This window comes from Falco naumanni, chromosome 7, assembly GCF_017639655.2.
Source record: "Falco naumanni isolate bFalNau1 chromosome 7, bFalNau1.pat, whole genome shotgun sequence".
In the NCBI taxonomy this organism is placed as follows: Eukaryota; Metazoa; Chordata; class Aves; order Falconiformes; family Falconidae; genus Falco; species Falco naumanni.
Window position 1 is genome coordinate 5,896,958 of NC_054060.1, and position 19,574 is coordinate 5,916,531.

Below are 19,574 nucleotides of genomic sequence, written 5' to 3' on the forward strand. Positions count from 1 at the left end.
AAGGGCAAATACTAGCCTAAAAATTGCTTCTTGACCAAGAAATCAAGACTCCACTGCATTGAGTCATGCCTTGTGTTTCTTCTTCTGGCCTTCCACTGCACCTGGAGGTCACAGATGACCTGAAAGAAGAAGCAACACCTTTACATGCCAAACTTGGCAGGACCTGGGCAAAAAAAGATGTTTAAGTCACGGTGCACTATAGGCTACCTATTAAACAGTCAGCTACAACCCATGACATAATGACAGGTGGATGAGTGTTGGCTTTCAAAATAACAAGACAATGATTTCTTATGTGCCAGAAAAAAAACCACAGCAGCCTGAAATAGCTCCTGTCTGATGCTCTGCTGTTACATATTAAAATGTGCCAAGGAGATAAAAATGCTCTCATTTGCTTTATCCAGGAAGCCGCATTTGCCCCTTAGGGACCCTTATTTGCTGATCCAAACTACATTCAACCATCTTCCTATGTAAACAAGAAATGGATTTGTCTTTCTTTTCTGCAGCAGCTCTTGTTCTTCCTGTAAGACATTCTGCATGCCCAGTTCATATATCCCCTTTGATTTCACCAGTTACACTTGACACTAGAACACACTCATCTCTAAAAATAATTTGTAGCTGACAGTTTTTATTTAAAGCCATTATAAGGATGACCTCTAGCACTGCTGTAGTTAATGGCCTATAAGCATTTCCATTATAAACCCTGATTTCCAGGTGCTCCAGCATATCTATATAGTTGTAAAACCTCTCTCCAAGGCTAAATTGTGGTGCTCAGAGCTTCAGGGAGTTGGCGAAGAAATTGTTTTACAAATTTGAAACCTTAAGAGTGCAAAACTTCCAGAAGTTAATAGTTTCTGACCTTTCTGAGATGAAAAAAAAAAAAAAAAAAGCTTTTTTTTATCAGCTGATAGCACATTAGGCTGCAACAGGCAAACCATGTTCCCCAGTTTGCAACTCCAGTAATCAGGCTACTTCTTGGGGACTTTTGCTAAGGACCTAATGGGAGAAGATTTCCTCCGCACTGCGGTGACAGCAGAGGGGTCCTGTGGATGCTTCTGCCATTGCCTGATGTTGCTGAAAGGCCTCTCTTAATACACAGCTGGAGAATTGAGCTTGCTTCTACCTCCTCTGTGGGATACAGGCTCAAGGCTGCCTTATGAACAGGACACGTCCGTAAGTGAAGCTTTAGCTTGCTAAGTTTGCTCTCAGAATCATTCCCATTTTTGTCTTGAAAATTCACTTAGAAATAGAATTTAGCTTGTAAAGGGCAGTACTGAAGATGAGACTCAGCCAGCTTGTTCTGTCTGTGTAATCAGGATTACATGAGACACCAGGATAGTTTACTGCTCTTGGGCTTGCAGAAATGTCTCCAGGAATGATCCAGGTTGTTTTACAGCTAGCGCATCATCAACAAACCTGTCAGCTAAGTTCCAGCTGGAAATCTGCAGTAGTGTAAGAACCTGACACCCTCTGTGAACTTACAGACCAAGAGAAAAATTCTCATTCGGTGAAAAAATAGAATGGACATGATATAGTAACCACTGAGCCAGAATTATATAACAGAGAATCACAGGAGTAAAAATAAAAACATATAAAGTCATTTTTACAGTCACTTACTGCAATTTAACATTTCTTTGTGCTTATATATCGCAGTGAATGTTTGGACAGGGGATGGTTTTTCATTCTACATGTGCTTAGAAGCAACAGTACGCATTTATAAGAGATACCGAGCCATAATCTTGCACTATACTTTATGTACAAATTCTATAATAATTTCAATCCAGGTTTTAGGCAAATTAAGCACACAGTTCATGACAAGTTTACTCAGCTATCCAGTGTTATTAGTGATGCAAATTAGGCGATTTTGTATGCAGTTACCGTAATTACCATTTTTAGATTCTGTTCATCACTGATGAATGCCACTCCTGCAACGGCACATATAAACTGACTGTCCCGATTGAACACAGGTATTACACCTACTATGTTTAGAAATCAGCTCTTGACATAGTTGTTTACACTTAAAACACTGAGAGCTTCCTAATACACCTTCCCTGATTTCATAGCTTAAATTCCAATGGAAATGGAATTCTGAATTTCTGTTGCCTGTACCGGTGTGTGAGTGTTTCTCTTCCTACTTACCTTAAAAGCTTCAGAATATGTGTTACTAACCATATCTGCCAGTAGGCTATGAGGTCTTGAACTCCCATGTTTTGTAAAAGAGTTTAGCTGGAGCAGGCTAGAGAGACTCAAACCATTGTTTTGAGAGAAAGAGGCTGCTGGGAGAGCTTCACTGTATTATTAAATAGCCAGGGACTTACATGAGGTAGTAGTGTGGTGTGAATGTTTGAACCACAGGAGCAGTGTTACTCAGAGCTCACACTTTATTAGACATGGAATAATCCAACAGGCTTCATAATTTCAGCTGTTCACAAAATTGTGGTTTTATAAGTTAAGAAATACTGGTTTGGGATGAAGACAGAGAGAATTCTCAAGCTCTCAGCAATGAAAAATCTGAAAACCTCTGACAGCTTATTTTGTTTTGTCTTCAGTTTGTCCCCCTGGCTTTTATGGACACCACTGCAGCCAGCCGTGCCCTCAGTGCGTGCACAGCAGCGGGCCTTGTCACCATGTGTCAGGACACTGCGATTGCTTGCCTGGATTCTTTGGCGCTCTCTGCAACCAAGGTACTGAGCCCAAGACCCCCAGATGCCACCTCCTTTCCTGAGTTTCTGTGTCTGTGACTTTGCAGCAAGGCCGATCACAAGGTTCCTGCTTTTTTCCCCTGTTTCAGCAGTTTAGATCACAAGAAATTCTTTACTTCAGAGGGGAAATGCAAATAGGTACTTAGTCGCCCTTTTGTAAATATGATGTGCTCCTGCTTTCATAAATAAAACAAGTCTCTGTATTGAAATGAATATGGAATGAGACACCTGCTGTAAATATATCGGCCCAATGGTTTCATCTTCCTTTCTGCTAAGCCCATCATATCCTAAATGTCGATGGCACCTTCATGCACTTGTCTTCAGCAGGAGGTGTAGATACTAGTCAAGGTAAAAGCCAGCACAGGTACCCAAGCTCGAACACCCAGTTAATGCATGGAACCTTATTTACACTGCCTAGGACCTGACAGGGAATAACTAAAATCATGCACACCCAAACACAAGTGCAGGAGGCAGAAAAATTTGCAGTGAGGCAGGGAAAGCAAATTAATTTTCACAGGCGAAGAGTAGCTTCAACTCCCTCTAATGTCTATCACCTTTCTGTACCTTTGAAAGTCAGTCCACTTCTAACCTTGGGTTTCATTTCCAGTTTTATCCTAAACATCATTACAGTATTATGCAGAGTCTCCGTTATGGCATACTCTCGTGGGTATTTTCTACATACAGATTTAAAAGAGAAGATTTGTAATGGCTACTGCCCTTGTGAAGTCACCATCCCTGTAAAAATTGAACTGACACTTTTTAATGACCTGCTTTTCAGTAAGTTAGAAATTGCAGGCAGCACTTATGCAAAATCATTAAACATAGATTAAGTATAACCATGTTTTCTTTTTCCTGTGCTGTATAGTCAACTAAACATTATACCAATTAATTTATTAAAATGAACATATTTCAGTGAAATTGTCCATTTTATGTGAAAAGTTAGCCAGATTTCAAAGCGTAAGCATGGCTAATTATCCTCTTAAGAAAACTATTTTATTTTTGCTCAGATGTTCAGCACTTCTGGTTTTACTTTGAAATGTTGATCTATCCAGCAAATTAATTTTAAAATATTCATGTCCTAATTAAAATCAATTTGTGTTGCAGTTTGTCATAATGAGTTAGCATGTAACTTTATTTTGTAGAAAGAAAAATGCTAATTAATGTTTTCCATTAGAATAATGTGAAATGAAGAAATTTCACTTTTGAATTTTCATCTCCTTGTGCTGTCTCTTTTCTGGCAGCAGGAACATTCTTCCATCAGCAGCACATGCGTGCAAGGAGCTGTGTAACCTCCAAAATTGCACAAGTTGACTTGACTGTGCTAAGGATTCTGAGCAGCAAACAACTAAGCAGCTGTTTTATGAATATCTTTCACAATCATGTAGCAAGATGGATTGATAATAACTTGTTATTACTGCTAGAACACACCTGACGTCCCACAGGGACTTTCAGAGTCCCACTTCAGAGCTTTTATAGCTAATTAACATCACTATCTGCATTGTACAATCAGATTACTCCTGGAAAAAATGGTATTAGTCCTTACTTTACAGCTTTGTTTAAAAATGTTTAAAACATTTGAAAAAGTGCTTCTATTTGGATCTCCCATCTTTACAAGAGAGTCACTGTTTCAATTCACAACTAGGCTACTTACATTAATGCAAACAACCATTTTGGCAGGATTGGTTTTGTAATCCTTCTGTGTTGATGTTCTGGGGAGCATCATACTATTTCACTGAGACAGGAGGTGCTCACACGGTAGGAACCCCTCTGCTAGATCTCACTGTGTGGACTCAAAGCATTTCTTTATGAAATGTGACCTATTGCCTTTGTCAGCATCAGTGTCTGGATCACAAATCTTTTCCTGATTCATTAGTATTCCATGTTGCAGTGCAAATCAGCTCCTATTTTAAGTAAGTCTTTTGAGAACCATTTTTTGTACATATAAAAAATCCAGCCTTCATTTAAGTGATGTTATCTATCTACAACTTAAAGATGCAATAAAAATACTGCATTGAACTGCTCTATATAGAGCATTGGAACCGAATAATGGTGTAGCATGTATGAGAACCTAGGCTGACAGATCATTTTAGGTTTTGCTCTTTCTGCGATACGAGGGCTTTTCTTTCCTTCGCTTTCTTGCTCTTTGTGTCTGTGTATTGTTCGTTTCATTGTCTCTGTATATTGTGTTTAGTTTTATCTCTTTTCAGTTAGAGAACTATTTGGTTAAGCACATAATTTGAAAGTCAAAACCAACTTTATCCACTCCTACAGATAAGTCCGTAGTATATAGAAATGCATGCGGAAAACAATAGTACGCACATTCTTAGGCTTCTGCCATAGCAAGAGTAGAGGATGGCATATTGTATAAAATAAAATGAATCACAGCTCAGGATTTCAATCTGTGGTTGATTCACAGTCAGGATAGATTGAGGTCATCTGCAGAGACTACATATGAGAAAGGGAGAGTGGCTGAAGTGGTAAAACAGTTGCATAATTCAGGGAAGTGCCTTAATCACTATTTTGACATCACTATTATTTACCAGGATACAAGTCCAGTTCCATTTGTTACATTCTTTGCAAAGATGGACTGTATGTTTTATCTTGTTTTGAAAATACATCTGTTTTTGTCAGGGAACACAGCCAATAAGAGCACAGAAATTAAACATTTCATTCATTACTGAGCAGAGCTTTCCATCAACTTTAATGTTAAAGATTTCCAATAATATGGTGGGAGGCTGAAGATCTACATGTCTATTAGTTTTATGTCACTGTGCTTAGGCTGTTATAAGATGACTGAAAAAAAAATTGGTTTCTTTTCTTCCAACTTCAGGAGTAAACTAGGTAGACAAACAGGAATAGGTGCTGATTTTGTTAGTATGCAGCGCATCGGTTTAACAACTCTCAGCCAAACACATATATAATCTTTGGAAACCACATTTGCAACCTAATTGAACACTTACTACAGCAAGGGGTACTGGAGAAGAATAGGTGAACAGATGCCAAAAGACAAGTATGACATTTCAGCAATTGGATATGTGCTTTATTAGGGGGACCAGTCTTCCACCAGACTTACACGGTAAAAATACTTACAGAAACAAGCCTTCCTCCTGGTTTACTCCCTGCTTGCATGATTTGAATCTGTGAGATGCTGGGAGCCTGCCTCCCGCCAACATTGCTGAAGGTTGGTCTTCAGCAAAGCCTAGTGTATTTAGAGGCAAAGGCACTTTCCTCTCACCACCGCTTGATCCAGAAAGAATCAGGACAGTGATGAGATAGGTACTCTAGGTGCCCAATATTGCAGCGCTGCACGTTGCGTAGTGCGTATCGTGGTGCTAGTGGGATCGCAGGGGAAAGGACTACAGGTCTTTCAGCCTCTGCTTGCAAGCTTACCTGCCATCAGCCATTTCATGGACACTGGCCTTCTAGTACAGTGCTCATGGCTAGTAAGCCAGGCCATCATACCAGGTGGTAAGTTTTTCAGCTTTTGGTCCATTAATACTGTCATTATCAGTCGTACAATACAAGGGAGTTAAGTTCTAGTGACAGACCTGAGAGTCCCCATTGTTCTTCGTCATCTCAAGACTTCTTCACTAGGGTTGTATTTAGCCTAAAATGTTCCTTTCCAGCTTTTCTTGTTCTTATTTTTGAGCCTGTGATCCTCCGAGCCAGCGCAGAATCCTATTCCAGAGTTTGCACTAAGGAACCCCCCTCAGCCCCAGATCGATCCCTCCCAGCCACTTACTTGTGTTTGGTACTACTCTTTGAATTCTCCTCAACCTTACTCTCCCAATAACCCCTTTTCTCTGTTTTGTCTCTCCTCTCTTTATCCTTCCATAATGCCCTTCAATAATTGTAATCTTCTAACTATATTAGACTAATTTTCCAGCAGAAAAATGGATTTTGAGGCAACCGTTTCCTGTTGTTTTTATTCCTAGGATGTAAGCAAAAAAATGTGCTTGAAATCTTTCTGCCTTTTCCTCCTTTCCAGTAGAAATTTGCCCATTTGGCTTCAGCAAAGAGGAAATGTTGTAATTACTTTTATCTCTAATTGGTAAATGTTAAGTCCTATGAATTCCTCATATTCATTATGAAGAGCCTTCAGTAAACTGCCTTATATTTTCACAGTCTGTCCCAGTGGAAAATATGGGAAGAACTGTGCCGAGGCCTGTCAGTGCACTGAGAACGGGACGTGCAACCCTATTGATGGATCCTGTCAGTGTTTCCCAGGCTGGATAGGGACAGACTGCTCTCAGAGTAAGCAAAGTGTTATTTTTCCACCTCCACTTTCAAATAACGTATTTTCTTGTTTAGTGTTTTCTGAAAGTTAAAGACAGATTCTGGGGAAATCCCTGAAGTATTACAGCAGCCAGTGCCTTACTCTCTTTATAGTTTATTTCTTTTAATTAATCTAAGTTAGCTTTGGCTTCTGCATTTGGAATTTGCAGAAGCTGTTACTGTTTTGTGTTACAGGAAAGGGAGGTCACAAGCTCTTCTCAGAAAAGAAAGCTTCATGCTCCCTTTTAATTTCTAGCTAGATTCCCTTTTATTTACTTTTTGAAAAAAATTTCTTTCCGCTATTACATTAGAAATTATTAACCAGTAAATGTTTTCATGTACCAAGCCCCCAGAATTGAGAAATTAGGCAGCTGAAATATTTCTATTAAATGTAATTTAATTGTAGAAGTCATTGTGGGCTTGGAGGGATGGAGGATTTCTTCTTGAAAATTGCCCAGGTAGAAGATTGGCATTTTCTGATCCCAAAGTGTCATTTCCTGAGAGCATCCCTTAATTGAAGATAGATCACAGAGGGAAGCAATATCCTATCATTCAGAAATGTTACTTCATATTCAGGATACAACTAGCATATTAGACAGCATTCCAGAGTAAAATATATTAAACTTCAAGTGATAAAGTAGGAATCGGATAAAAACAGACGGCTGTAATTTTGCTTTTATTGTGTGTCTTCCACAGACAGAATATTGCTGTCACTCAAAAATAGGAAAAAAAAAAAGAAAAAAAGACAGAAAGCTCCACAGATTCCTCATTATATTTAGCCATGTAATTGGGAAATGACTGCTAGTTTCTGTTAACCTTGAAAAAAGGTGTTTTTTCTTACGGAGTGAGGCAGGCCAGCAGCAACAATTTCCAGTTTAGCAGGCAGAAGGACCTGGCAATAGCTCCTTTGTATTTTGGATTAACTAAGTGGGAACCTTACTGTTACTTCAGTTACCTTCTTGTAAAGAAAGTGTAAATCTCCCAATATGAACCTGGCCTCACACCAGGCTCCTGTTGGCACCTTGCCTCAAGTACCCGAGCCTGGTACTGAGCTGTCGCAGTTCAGACCTCCCTCCGCACCAGTTAACCTGGAATGACTGAGAGATGGAGCTGCAGAAGAGATAATTTTAGCTCCAACCCCACAGCCAGTTCTGGAGACACTAACAGACCCTGCAGCTCTGGCTTGCAAAGGCATTGTAAAAATATTTCTGGTTGCTTATGGCACAAATACTTTAGGCCAAATCCTGTTCAGCTTTACATTGTGTGAGTTCAGTGACCTTTTGTTTAATTTACGTCATGGCAGGGTTTTTTTGCTATTCATTCTGGCTTTAGAGATGTCTGTCATATGCCAGAAACTTGCATTTAGCTTCAGAATTGGAGCCAATGGCATACAGGGAAATAGGCACGGTTTCTGTACTTTCAGGTTTCCTGGGAACCATGCCTTATTAATTCATGTCTTTAATAGGAAGCAATGGAAAGTGCTTTTTAAAGCAAAAATATAGTTGTTATATTGAAGGGTTATCATCATTTTGGATCTTTTATTCTGGCACTAATAACTGTAACTTACTGCATTCATTTTTGGAGGGAGCCTTAAAATAACTTTTGAAAATGTATTAATATTGTACTTGTTGAAATATATAATAGACCTGCAGATTTTAATTTAATATTAGCCCATCAACAAAAGCAATCTGATTTTGTGGATGGGAATTTATACTGTAGGAAGTTTTCTTTACATTTTTACGTAATTTGAGTAGCACTCTATGCTTCAAATGAATGTGGTAATTTTAGTAGTTGATTGCATAGCAAAAGTAAACCATGAATAGCCATACTTTATTATACAAGAATTCCAGAATATCAAAAAGAAAATTAAATTACCTCCATATCTTAAAACCCTGTCTAAATTGTCTTCACAGGAAATGCCAATAAGGCAGGGAGAGTGGCTAGAGCACTTAGAGTAACGTAGTTGAGGGTCACTGTTTCAGTGGTTCTCAGTGCACACATGCAGTGAAGACCTGATTCTGCCACCTGACCCACACAGGGAATCATAGAACCATAGGATGGTTTGGGCTGGAAGGGACCTTAAAGCCCACCCAGTTCCACCCCTCCCACCATGGGCAGGGACACCTTCCCCCAGCCCAGGTTGCTCCCAGCCCCGTCCAGCCTGGCCTTGGGCACTGCCAGGGATGGGGCACCCACAGCCTCTCCGGGCAGCCTGTGCCTCACAATGAAGAATTTCTTCCTAATATCTAATATCTAATCTACCCTCTTCCAGTTTAAAACCATCCCCCCTTGCCCAATCACTACATGCCCTTGTAAAAAGCCCCTCTCCAGCTTTCCTGTCGGCCCTGTTAGGTACTGGAAGGTGCTGTAAGGTCTCCCTGGAGCCTTCTCTTCTCCAGGCTGGACACTCCCAACTCTCTCAGCCTGTCTGCATAGGAGAGGGGCTCAGCCCTCTGATCATCTCCGTGGCCTCCTCTGGGCTTGCTCCAATGGGTCCATGTGCTTCTCATGTTGGGGACCTCAGAGCCGAACACAGTGCTGCAGGTGGGGTCTCACCAGAGCAGAGTAGAAGGGGAGGATCACCTCCCTCAACCTGCTAGAAGAAATCCCTTGTGCCAGGGCTCGACAGCGTGGGTGATGTTGCAGGCTGGCACCTGGGTTTGCAAAGTAATCGTTAGCAAACTGGTCATTGTCAGAACTGGTCATTGTCAGGGAGATGCTGCAGTGATGCCAAGCTCTGCAATGCAAGTTCTGCCTTTGCTGGTGTCTCACAAGTTCTTCCCTTATTGTTGTTCCTCCGCAGCATTAACACAGTATCATTGCTTTTTTTGTCAGCTGATAAATCTTTTTTTTTTTTTTTTTTTCATAGCTTGTCCCTCTGGTTTTTGGGGCCCTGATTGCTTTCATTCATGCAACTGCCACAACGGAGCAATGTGCAGCCCTTACGATGGAGAATGTCGATGTACTCACGGTTGGACGGGGCTCTACTGCACTCAGCGTAAGCCTTTCAGAGACACTGTTGTGCCAGGGAATCTGTCAAAGTATGTGCTGCTACCTCGTGTCTCTTCCAAGTATTGCAGTCCTTCCTCTGAAATCACCTGCTTCTGGGGATAACTTCACATCACCCCGAAGAAAATACTCCTAAAGCTTTTCAAGGTTTTTTATGCCTTTGGCACTTGATAAAGGAGGGACCAACCATTTAGATTATTTCTCCATTGTCAGAGTTGGCAGAGTCTGTGTCGTTGCTTGTTAAAGCCCCGGTATATGTGGTCTGGTTTAGGAGAACGTTTGAGATTTCTCATCCTACTAGTGCCAAATTATCAGCACCGCAGGAAAGAGGAGATCAAATTCTGGTGAGCCTTTTAAGAAGGCTCTTTCACTTGCAAGTGATTGATTGATCTCTGGCTCTTTAGAGATTTTCTGTTTAGTGATCTTTCACTTCTTGAAAATGTAGTTTGTATAGATGGGTCAAGATTTCGTTCTTCTGAAACACTCAAGAGGCAATTCTGTAAGGTATGAGAAACACTACCTCAAGAAAATTGGCCGTCGTAGTATCTCTGCATTTAGATGATCAAATAAATGTTATTAAATATAGAGAAGCTGAAAATCCATAGATTTATAGGCGCACATATTTTGTGCTGATAATGCCTCTGAGTTTGTGATTCAGCTTCTTTCTTAGTCTTTCCTTATTCTGATTCCTGAAAGGTTGCCCAGCTGCTTTTTATGGAAAAAACTGTGCCAATGTTTGTCAGTGTCAGAACGGAGCGGACTGTGACCACATCACTGGCCAGTGCACGTGCAGGACTGGATTTACAGGCAAACAATGTGAGCAAAGTAAGTAGCAACATGACTTCATTTTTCTGTTTCTCCGGGGGGGTGGGGGGTGGGGGGTGGGGGCGTGGTTGGGGGTTGTATTTCAGAATTCTTTGCAGAAATAGGCTCTTACATGAGGTGTTGATGTCAGCAATACAGTAACCCCAGGCACCTTATATAATCCGTAGGGAGAAGGCAGCATCTCTGGAAAGCTGGACAGTCTGTTTAAGCATAAAGAAATATAGTGAAACCCCTGCAAATTAGGCCTTACCCGTTCTCAGCCTAAAGTTAGGTGAGATAAAAGCAAGTCACTGCATTCAGTGCTGACTGGATGTAGCCTCCCCAAACAACATGTGCCTAATTAATGGAAAAACACAAGCTTCATCATGCCTTGCTAATGCTGTTGAGAGCAGCAGCATCAGGTTTCCCTAGGCATGAAGGAGACACAAGGGTTAAAAGAAAGAAGTCCTTTCTGCTTTCTGCCTTCCAAGGAACACTGGGGCTTTCTTCCATAAGTTATTCTCCTATAGATGTGGACCAAATAAAAATTCATCTTTACAATGAAAACAGATCAAGGAAAAAAAAGTTGCTTGTCTCTTTTTGGAAGCATCTGTGTTTAACTTGAGTAGTGAGCAAGTGTTTAACAATGAACTTCAATTACCTTGCAAGGATACTGGCATATCTTACTGTAATTGTTGTCAATGTCTTGCTGGCATATTTAGCTCGCTGTGCCAAATGGCTTCTTTTAAGAACAAAGAATTAGGGTAGTGGAAACTGTATGTGCTGTAGTTGAATAATTACTTGTTTTTCCAGTATAGTAAATCAAAAGAAAATTCTCATGCACGTACTTGGATTCTAAATGCAGGGTGAAATCCGTCTCACCTTACCAAGGCATTAATTCCACAGTGTTCCTTTCCTTTTTTGGCAGTAAGGTAACACAGTAGTATTCCTGCTAGATTTGCAAGTGAAAGCTTCTTAACTGTAGCTTAGTACATGGAACATTATGAAGGTATTTTCACATATAACTAAATTCATTAGCATCTTTTCTTTTTGCACATACTGCATTCAGCAAATCATGTATCTCAGGACCAAATCTGCATGCTCATGTGGGGATTACATATGGCGCCACTGTAACTCTGTAAGTGGCCAACTTACCGTGAATTTGTGTTCACCCTTACTGCAAACTAAAAAATTCTATAGATCTGCATCATAGCAGATGTTATATAAGAAGCTATGTTTATAATTCAATCTCTGTACAAAGCCTGAGGCTTTCTTTTCTATCCAAACTATGAACGTATTTATTTATTTGTTTTTCTACCATTTCATCTAAAAGTATCTGTTCATTAAGACTCCTTCCTTCTCAAAATCCTGCTGAATGGGCAGTCCCACCACATTGCAGGTGAAATGCCCAAATGCAGACTTCATTTCTGTAGTGCAGTCCAAAAATTTAGGCTGTACACTTTTTAAGTAGGCTACAGAATATCAGAATGTCAGAGTAAGCATCAATTGTAATAGTTTTATTTGTCTTTGAGTCTTGATTAAGGATGAAAGAAAGAGATACGGGAACTTCAGTATGCACTGTAAATCATTAGGTACTGGCTACTGTTCATCACTTAATATTAAATTTTGGCTACTAGAAGTTACTTAGAGACTGACATTGGGAAGGTATTGTCATGCTATGCAAAATATTCGCAGTGACACACAAGAAATCACATCTTAAAACAAACAATATATATCCTAAAGAATCATAGCAAGTGCGCATACATTCAATAATGCATTGTCTCCATAGAAATAAGTATGATGTGACAGAAGTTGTTTCTTTCATTTTATTATTGAATAGTGCCTCACAAAGTATAGTAAGCTGCCTACAGATTTATTGTAATAGCCCATCATGGTAATTGTATGAATAAATTTCTCAGCTGGACATTCAATCATTTTGTCTTTGACAGAAATACAAAGACAAGATAGAAATTCCTTCTGTATTAGGAAACCTAATACAAAAGCAGAGCAAATCAAACCACTCAGATGCTCAATTTTGTAATTCCACCTACAATGCTATATATTCATCTTCTAGCACTAGTAGGGGATAAGTATGAAAGCACGCAGGATTTGTTTGGCAAAAGTCTATTGTGTTCATATAAAGGTACATTAAAACTTCTTTGCAACTACCCCCATGAAAAAAAAATATGCAGAGCCAGTGGAGAATGCTATGCTCTTTCAAGATGTACTCTATGGCTTCTGAGCTCATGCCCTGTTAAATTCTGTACACTTGTAGTATTTATCAAGCCTTTTAAAATCTCTGTACATATTATTGGTTTAATCCTTGTGAAGGCTTGTATGAATTTCCCAGAAAGTTACAGCTTAAGAAGTAATACCCCAAATTGTACATGTACATACGTTTATTTCCTGCTTTAAGATAATAATAATCTAACACTAGGGTGTCATCCTAGAGATGCTGAAACCAGGGAGACCTTTCTACTGAATTTTCCATGGCAAGTGTTTCACCCATCCCTGAAAAAAGTAGAATTCTTTCCAATCTTTCTCTTTGGCTTCCCAGAGTGCTCACCAGGAACATTTGGTTATGGTTGCAAACAACTATGCGAATGCATGAATAATGCTACATGTGACCATGTCACAGGTACTTGCTACTGCAGTCCAGGCTTCAAAGGAATCCGATGTGATCAAGGTACAGTGAAATTCTACCTGTAAAATATCTATATCTCTCTCTTTTTCTCTCTTTCTTTCTCTCTCCCCCTTCAATGCTGTACTTGTTTTAAAAAAATAGTATCTAAGAAATGAAATGCACAATTCAATTTACAGTGTATTATGAATTACTTTTAACAGCGGCTCTCATGATGGAAGAATTAAACCCCTATACTAAAATTAGCCCTGCTCTTGGATCAGAGAGGCACTCAGTGGGAGCAATCATTGGAATTATTATTCTCCTTCTAATTATTATGGTCTTGCTGGCACTGTTTGTGTGGTATCGACGGAAACAGAAGGAGAAGGGCCATGACATGCCAAGTGTATCTTATACTCCAGCCATGAGGATGACTAATAGAGATTACTCACTTTCTGGTAAGGGTCTTTTTATGTTAATCAAATATAGACTCATATTTCTGTATGCTGGGGAAATACAAGTTTCTATGATGTATAACATGCGTTATTGAGCCTCAAAAATAATGACACTTCTGTTCTTCTCCTGAATACCATGATCTTGGAACACTTAACAGGGACAGGAAAGCAAATATAACTTAAAACTGATTTAAGCTCTTTTATATCTGAGACTTTACTTAACATGATACAGGATATATCTAGGCAAGAAATATGCTGCATGGAATACATCAACTTCACTTTTTTAAATCAGCTGCATTCCTATTTCAGTACAGAGAAGTTTTCCCTTTGTGAAACCTTCAGAAGAAGACTTTTTTTTTTGCTTGAGGAATGGGATTGACCTGGTCAGTCATAAGGTTTTATTTTTATCTATGTTGCAGTTTGTGATTTGAGGCATCCTATTCATTGTCACTTTCTTCTGTGTACAGACCAGTCCCCGTCGGCTAGACAGCTGGTGTGAATTTTCTTCACAGAGGCTGATGAAAGCAGGAGAGAGGAAGAGGAAGGCTTGTTAGGATCAAAAAGAAATCATACTGAGATCACATTTCTCGCTTCTATCTTCTGCTACTGCTATGGAGGACAGCTTTTCTTGACAAATTGGCTAAATTTTGGAGGATGTGATCTCCTTTTTAAGACTCAATTCTTCTTCACTCCTCTATCACGAATATGAGATAGGATGCCAGTCAGGAGATGGCTTTACTTCCTTCTTGTTTCCTTCAGTCTGTCTCTAATGGGGATCTCCTCAGGGTCTGCTGCCCTCTGACTGCACTTCACTTCTTCACTTCCCTTTAAATGGCTGAACCTGTAAGTCCAAGTAAATACAAGCTCCTGAAACAGGCAGAAGTTGGCCTTGCAGCTCTGCTTTCCCAGTCCTGCACAGTCTTTTTCTTTCTGCTTTCTACTGTAAATGCATGAGGTCCAGCCACTTGTTGCTGGCTCTGACTTGGCTTCTGTGCTGTCTTGAGGTGGCGTGGCTGGAGGCTTTGTTCTGGACTTCCCTGCCTGGGGTGCACCTGGAAGGAGCCTCTTCCACTGAGCCACAATATTATTGCCTGGCTACGACTGGGAGTTAATCAAGGAGCTTCTCTCATGTCACCGTGACTTCAGTCTTCATATCAGGGGCATGGTCTCCAGTGGTGGCATATCACACATCGTGGACTTCTTACTGAACATCATTGACTAAACCCATATTTAGACCACTCAGACCCAAACTAGCGTTCCTCCTTCTGACAGCTACAAGATCAGGAAAAAAATCAGCCTTGGACCTCTTCCCATTGCCTCTTATTTTTGAATTTTAGCTTTGCAGGCTCTTGCTTAAGCTGCCCATTTGGGTAAGAAATGTATGAAAGTGTTGCCAGAGAGGGCTCGTCTGATCCTTGGCTAGTTACCAGCACAATTTGGCCTGAAATTTGTCATTTCAACATCATTTGAAGAGCCAGACCATGAACACGCAAAAGACAGCTGTGGCACATCTCAGCAGCAGCGAGGCTCCGAGTTCTGAGAGAGCAGATCACAGCTGCTGGCGTGGAAAAGCGTTCTGAACTTTTGAGTGATACATTTCTTTCATATTGGCACCTTATCCGTTTATTTACAAAGCCTGCTACAGCTCATTTACTTCTGTGCTTTTCTAGTTAATGTGTGTGTAACTCAGCATGCTTAAGAGGCACGACTTACAAACCTCAAAATAAGGAGAAGAATATTGTTTGGAGTTCCTGACTGGAATAATTGAGCTTCCCTTTTCAGACAAGGGAACAAAAATGCCTTTTTTTCACCCCATATTTTACCATGAATGGAGACTTCCCAACTGATCTGCTGTATCCCAGTCTAGCACTCTGCAAGGTCTGAAAAAAGGCTAATGCTGAGGAAAGATTCTTTCATCCTTCAGAGTTATCATAGACAGGGGACTCCTCCCCAGCCACAGAGAGAAAGCCATTGCATTTCATGATGTTGGTGGCCCAGAACTGCCCTTGCAGGTTGTGTCTTTGTGGGCATTGCGTGCCCCTATACAATGTTCTTCACATTCCTTTCAGGTGCAGCCACCTATCCCAAAGTTCCTGATGCCACATGATACTTAAGTACTTGAGGAAAAAAAATATTTTGGGGATGGCTGAATTCCTGGATACACCATAAATATCTGAGGGATCACATCCTTCAGCTGCATTGAACCTGGGGTCTCTTCTGGTCCTTGGGCAATGACAATGAATTTAATTCTTGCCCTTGTGGCATTGCTGCTCTGTGTCAGCTCAGTTTGTAAAAAGTCTGAACTACCAGGTCTTTGCAACCCCAAACAGCACCAGGTCAGTGGTGTTGTATGGGCTTCTCTGGAAAGAAATTGGGTGATGTTTCCTTTCTGTTCATCTCAGTAAGTGACGGGGATGCAGAGACTTGGACTTTTCGTTCTGCTTTCTTCTTGCTCTGTGCAGTCCTTGTAGCAATATAAATTTTATCACTCAGGAAGCTGCAGCGGAGTGGGGTCAGCCATCTCTTTCTGGAGGCCACAAGAAGAGTTTCCTTTGTGCCTCCCCCTTGAAAAACTCTGCTACCTGAGCTTTCAGAGGAAGACTACGATGTTAGAAATCACAGTGCTCCACCTTCATCTCATTATAAATTGTATGCAGGTATCAACATCATTTCAGGTTTTGGACTTTGTTTTAGAAGGGCATTTACAAATTCTAGACAAGGGCTTCTGAAAGCTCTCTGCCAAATTCTGACTGTCCTCCAGTACGTTCTTCTGCTGAAACTTTCTACCCATCAGTAACCTTCCCAGCTTTGGCCTTACCAATGCTGTTTCCAGTCTTTCACTTCCATAGAGCAGAAAGACAGCAAAAGGTGCTGATGTGCATCTTCCCCAGCAGAGAATGGGGAGGTGGATACTGAGACGAGATGACAGATGAGAAACAGAGACTCATAGCATGGCTGGATGGCAAGAACAACGCCTGTGCGTATGAGTGTATGTGTGTGTGCATTTGTGCGTTGCAGAGGATGCTGAAGGACAGTAACAGTATTACATAGAGGTAACAGGGATTTCAACCTTAACCTGGAATTTTGGATGTGAATTAAGGGCAGAATATTATGCAGATATACTTGTCCAATTAATATAAACCCACATAAACCCATGGACTTCAGCAGGAATTCCACCTGAACAATGACTGCAATATCCAGCCCTATGCGGGTTGTAACATTTTGGCTAACCTGAACCACCACTGTTGTTATTTTGCTTGTTTACTCTAGTTAGGGTACTGTTGTTTCTGAATAGAGTCACATATGCAGATGTCTAGCTCCTGGAGGCAGTAATTTCTTCCAGCACATTAATTTATTTCTGGAGGATGTTTTTGGTCTTTACGCCTTCAGCTTTTCTGATGCTGATAATCCGTGCATGTGTGTGAGAGAGATTATAAGAATGGGGAACCCCCTGGGCAGCCCGTAGACTCTTTTGCATTTGTGGATGAAGGATGTGGCAGCAAAGCACACACTCTGCCCAGCAGCCAGTGGGAAAGAAAGCCATCCATGCTGGGAGAGCTTAACCACAGCACATGGATCTGAAAGCAGACTTTAAAATGGTGCTCCTCAGCATGAGAATGGTCCATTGCATCCAACAAGAGATTTTCAACTGCAGGTTGTTTAATTCAAGGAGATAGGAACAGAGGGGGAAACTATGTGGTAGTGCTAAAGAGCAGCAGAGATTTCTTTTCAGGACTGTCACAAAGACTTGGTTATTGGCTGAAGTGATGCTCAAGGTCTTATCAGGGTCTTAACAAACTTTCTGATATGGGTGAATCCTGTGCTGAGAGCCAAAACCTAAGCAAAGCTCGATACAAATAGAGCATCGTGGATCCTGCAGCCTAGATAAGACATTTACAGAAATGATCTGCAGATGATGTGTAGTAGGAGGTGGCAGAGTGAACCCTCCTGTTTGGAGTCTTCAGCCACCCCACTGACACTCTGTGTGGGTGGAGAAGAGCCACACAAAAAGAAGAAGAAAACAGTTCCATTTTGCAGCTTGACATATCTGGGTTTGTATTTACTGCAGAGTGCTTACTTACTCCCTTTTTTCATGGTTGGCCTTGTGCCCAGTTTCCACACTACACTGTCCTGCTGCCACTGCAGGATGGAGACCAATGTTCTTTGTGTCATTTCACAGCCCTGGCTTGGGGCAGAAGCTCAGTCCTTCAAGTTATAGAGCAGTCTGGCCTTCATCCAGACCTCATGGGTCTTCCACTGGAGTACAGCCTCAGGCTTAAGGGGCTCACGGCAGGACTCAGTCGTCATGGATCCCTTCACAGGACTCATCTCCCTGTGTTAACATTAACATAACCTTTGGATTTTTTTTTGTTTTGTTTTAATTTAAATAATTCCTTTTCTTTTAGATAGTTAAGTCTTTGCTTACTGTTCAGAGCAGGATAAAACTCATCTGTGGGAAGAGAGGGAGTTTTGTGGGCTATTTTTTGTTGGTGGTTGGTTTTTTTTTTTTCTTTTAACTGGGATAGCATTAGGTTTGAATTTGATGTATTTCCAGCCAGCAGTTATAAGAGCTTCATGAATAAATGTGTAGAAAATGGACTATGCTATCAAGGTAAATCAGCCTGGGTGGGTACTTAAGTATCGACCAAATGGAACTGTGTGGAAGGAGTAATTCTGAGTATATGGTCCTGCATGCAATGAAGGAAGAAAAGGTTTTTGGCAATGCAGACTTGTGTGTGAGCTCAGGTTCATTAATTCAGCACTGTGCTAAGTAGAGGGCAGTCTGTTAGACTTTTCCTTCAGCTCATTTCGGGTGCACAAAACAAGCTACGACCAGATAAGCTGGGTGTGAACTTGTAATGTGTCAGCAGGCTCACAGAAACCTTTGGTACGTGCCCTCTTATCTTGCAGCAAAGGCAGGGGACTGTGCCTCTTTCCCTTCCAGCTGGTCCTTCTTGCCCACAGCTGAGCGAGAGCATGACAGATAAGGGAAGGGGGAAGGCAGAGCTGGGAGCTGGTGTGACTCAGCCATCAACACTCACCTACAAAGCAGAAAGGCATGGCTTCAAGTGTCTATATTTAACCGGGACTGCAGGTTGTGTGAAGGGTAGATGAGCTGTGCTCCCCTGGTGAGCTGCCAGTCCCTCATTAGCAGGTTCAAGGCATAGTATATGCGAGCAGCTGTGTTTGTGATGGGCGTACACTGATCGCAGTGTTTGGGTTCCAGCCCCAGTTCTCATTTGCAGACCCCAAGAGACATCTGTTTTTTGTTAATTCTACTGCAAATATCACAGAGTTACAGTTAGGGGAGATGGCAAAGTCCTGGCAGCCTGGCTGCTGAGCTGGGCAATGGTTAGCTGAAAGAAGGTAAATGCAAAGACTTTACTTCTGGAACCGCATCCTGATGTGGGATACTTCGTTAGCAACAGCCTCAGAAAATAGCTAGAACTAAAAAGCTCTGCACTTACTGCAAAATAGAGCTGACTTCAGAAGTTGCTCTGTATGTTTCAGCAGAAAATAAATGCTCGGTCAGATACGCATGTGCCTGTGCCGTTTCCTCTGTCAGCTGTGTGCCACAGCACTTATGTAATAGACACCCTGCAGATAAACCCACTTATTTGAAACAGGATATTTTGCAGTAAATTAAGCTAAAACTAGATCTCCACAAGATGTCAGCAAAGCAAAATGCATGTTCACAGGAATACAAAGGGC

General features: G+C 41.1%; 1 protein-coding gene across 4 annotated transcripts in view; it reads left to right on the plus strand.

The window, feature by feature from the left end:
• Positions 1-19,574, plus strand: part of MEGF11 (multiple EGF like domains 11) — a 214,171-nt gene that overhangs the window by 165,369 nt on the left and 29,228 nt on the right. For all 4 annotated transcript variants that reach the window (XM_040600379.1, XM_040600380.1, XM_040600382.1 and 1 more), the window contains exons 14-19: positions 2,547-2,681; positions 6,825-6,953; positions 9,844-9,972; positions 10,680-10,808; positions 13,345-13,473; positions 13,632-13,865. In XM_040600379.1, coding sequence (XP_040456313.1) covers positions 2,547-2,681; positions 6,825-6,953; positions 9,844-9,972; positions 10,680-10,808; positions 13,345-13,473; positions 13,632-13,865 — 885 coding nt within the window. The remainder of the gene's footprint in view (positions 1-2,546; positions 2,682-6,824; positions 6,954-9,843; positions 9,973-10,679; positions 10,809-13,344; positions 13,474-13,631; positions 13,866-19,574) is intronic.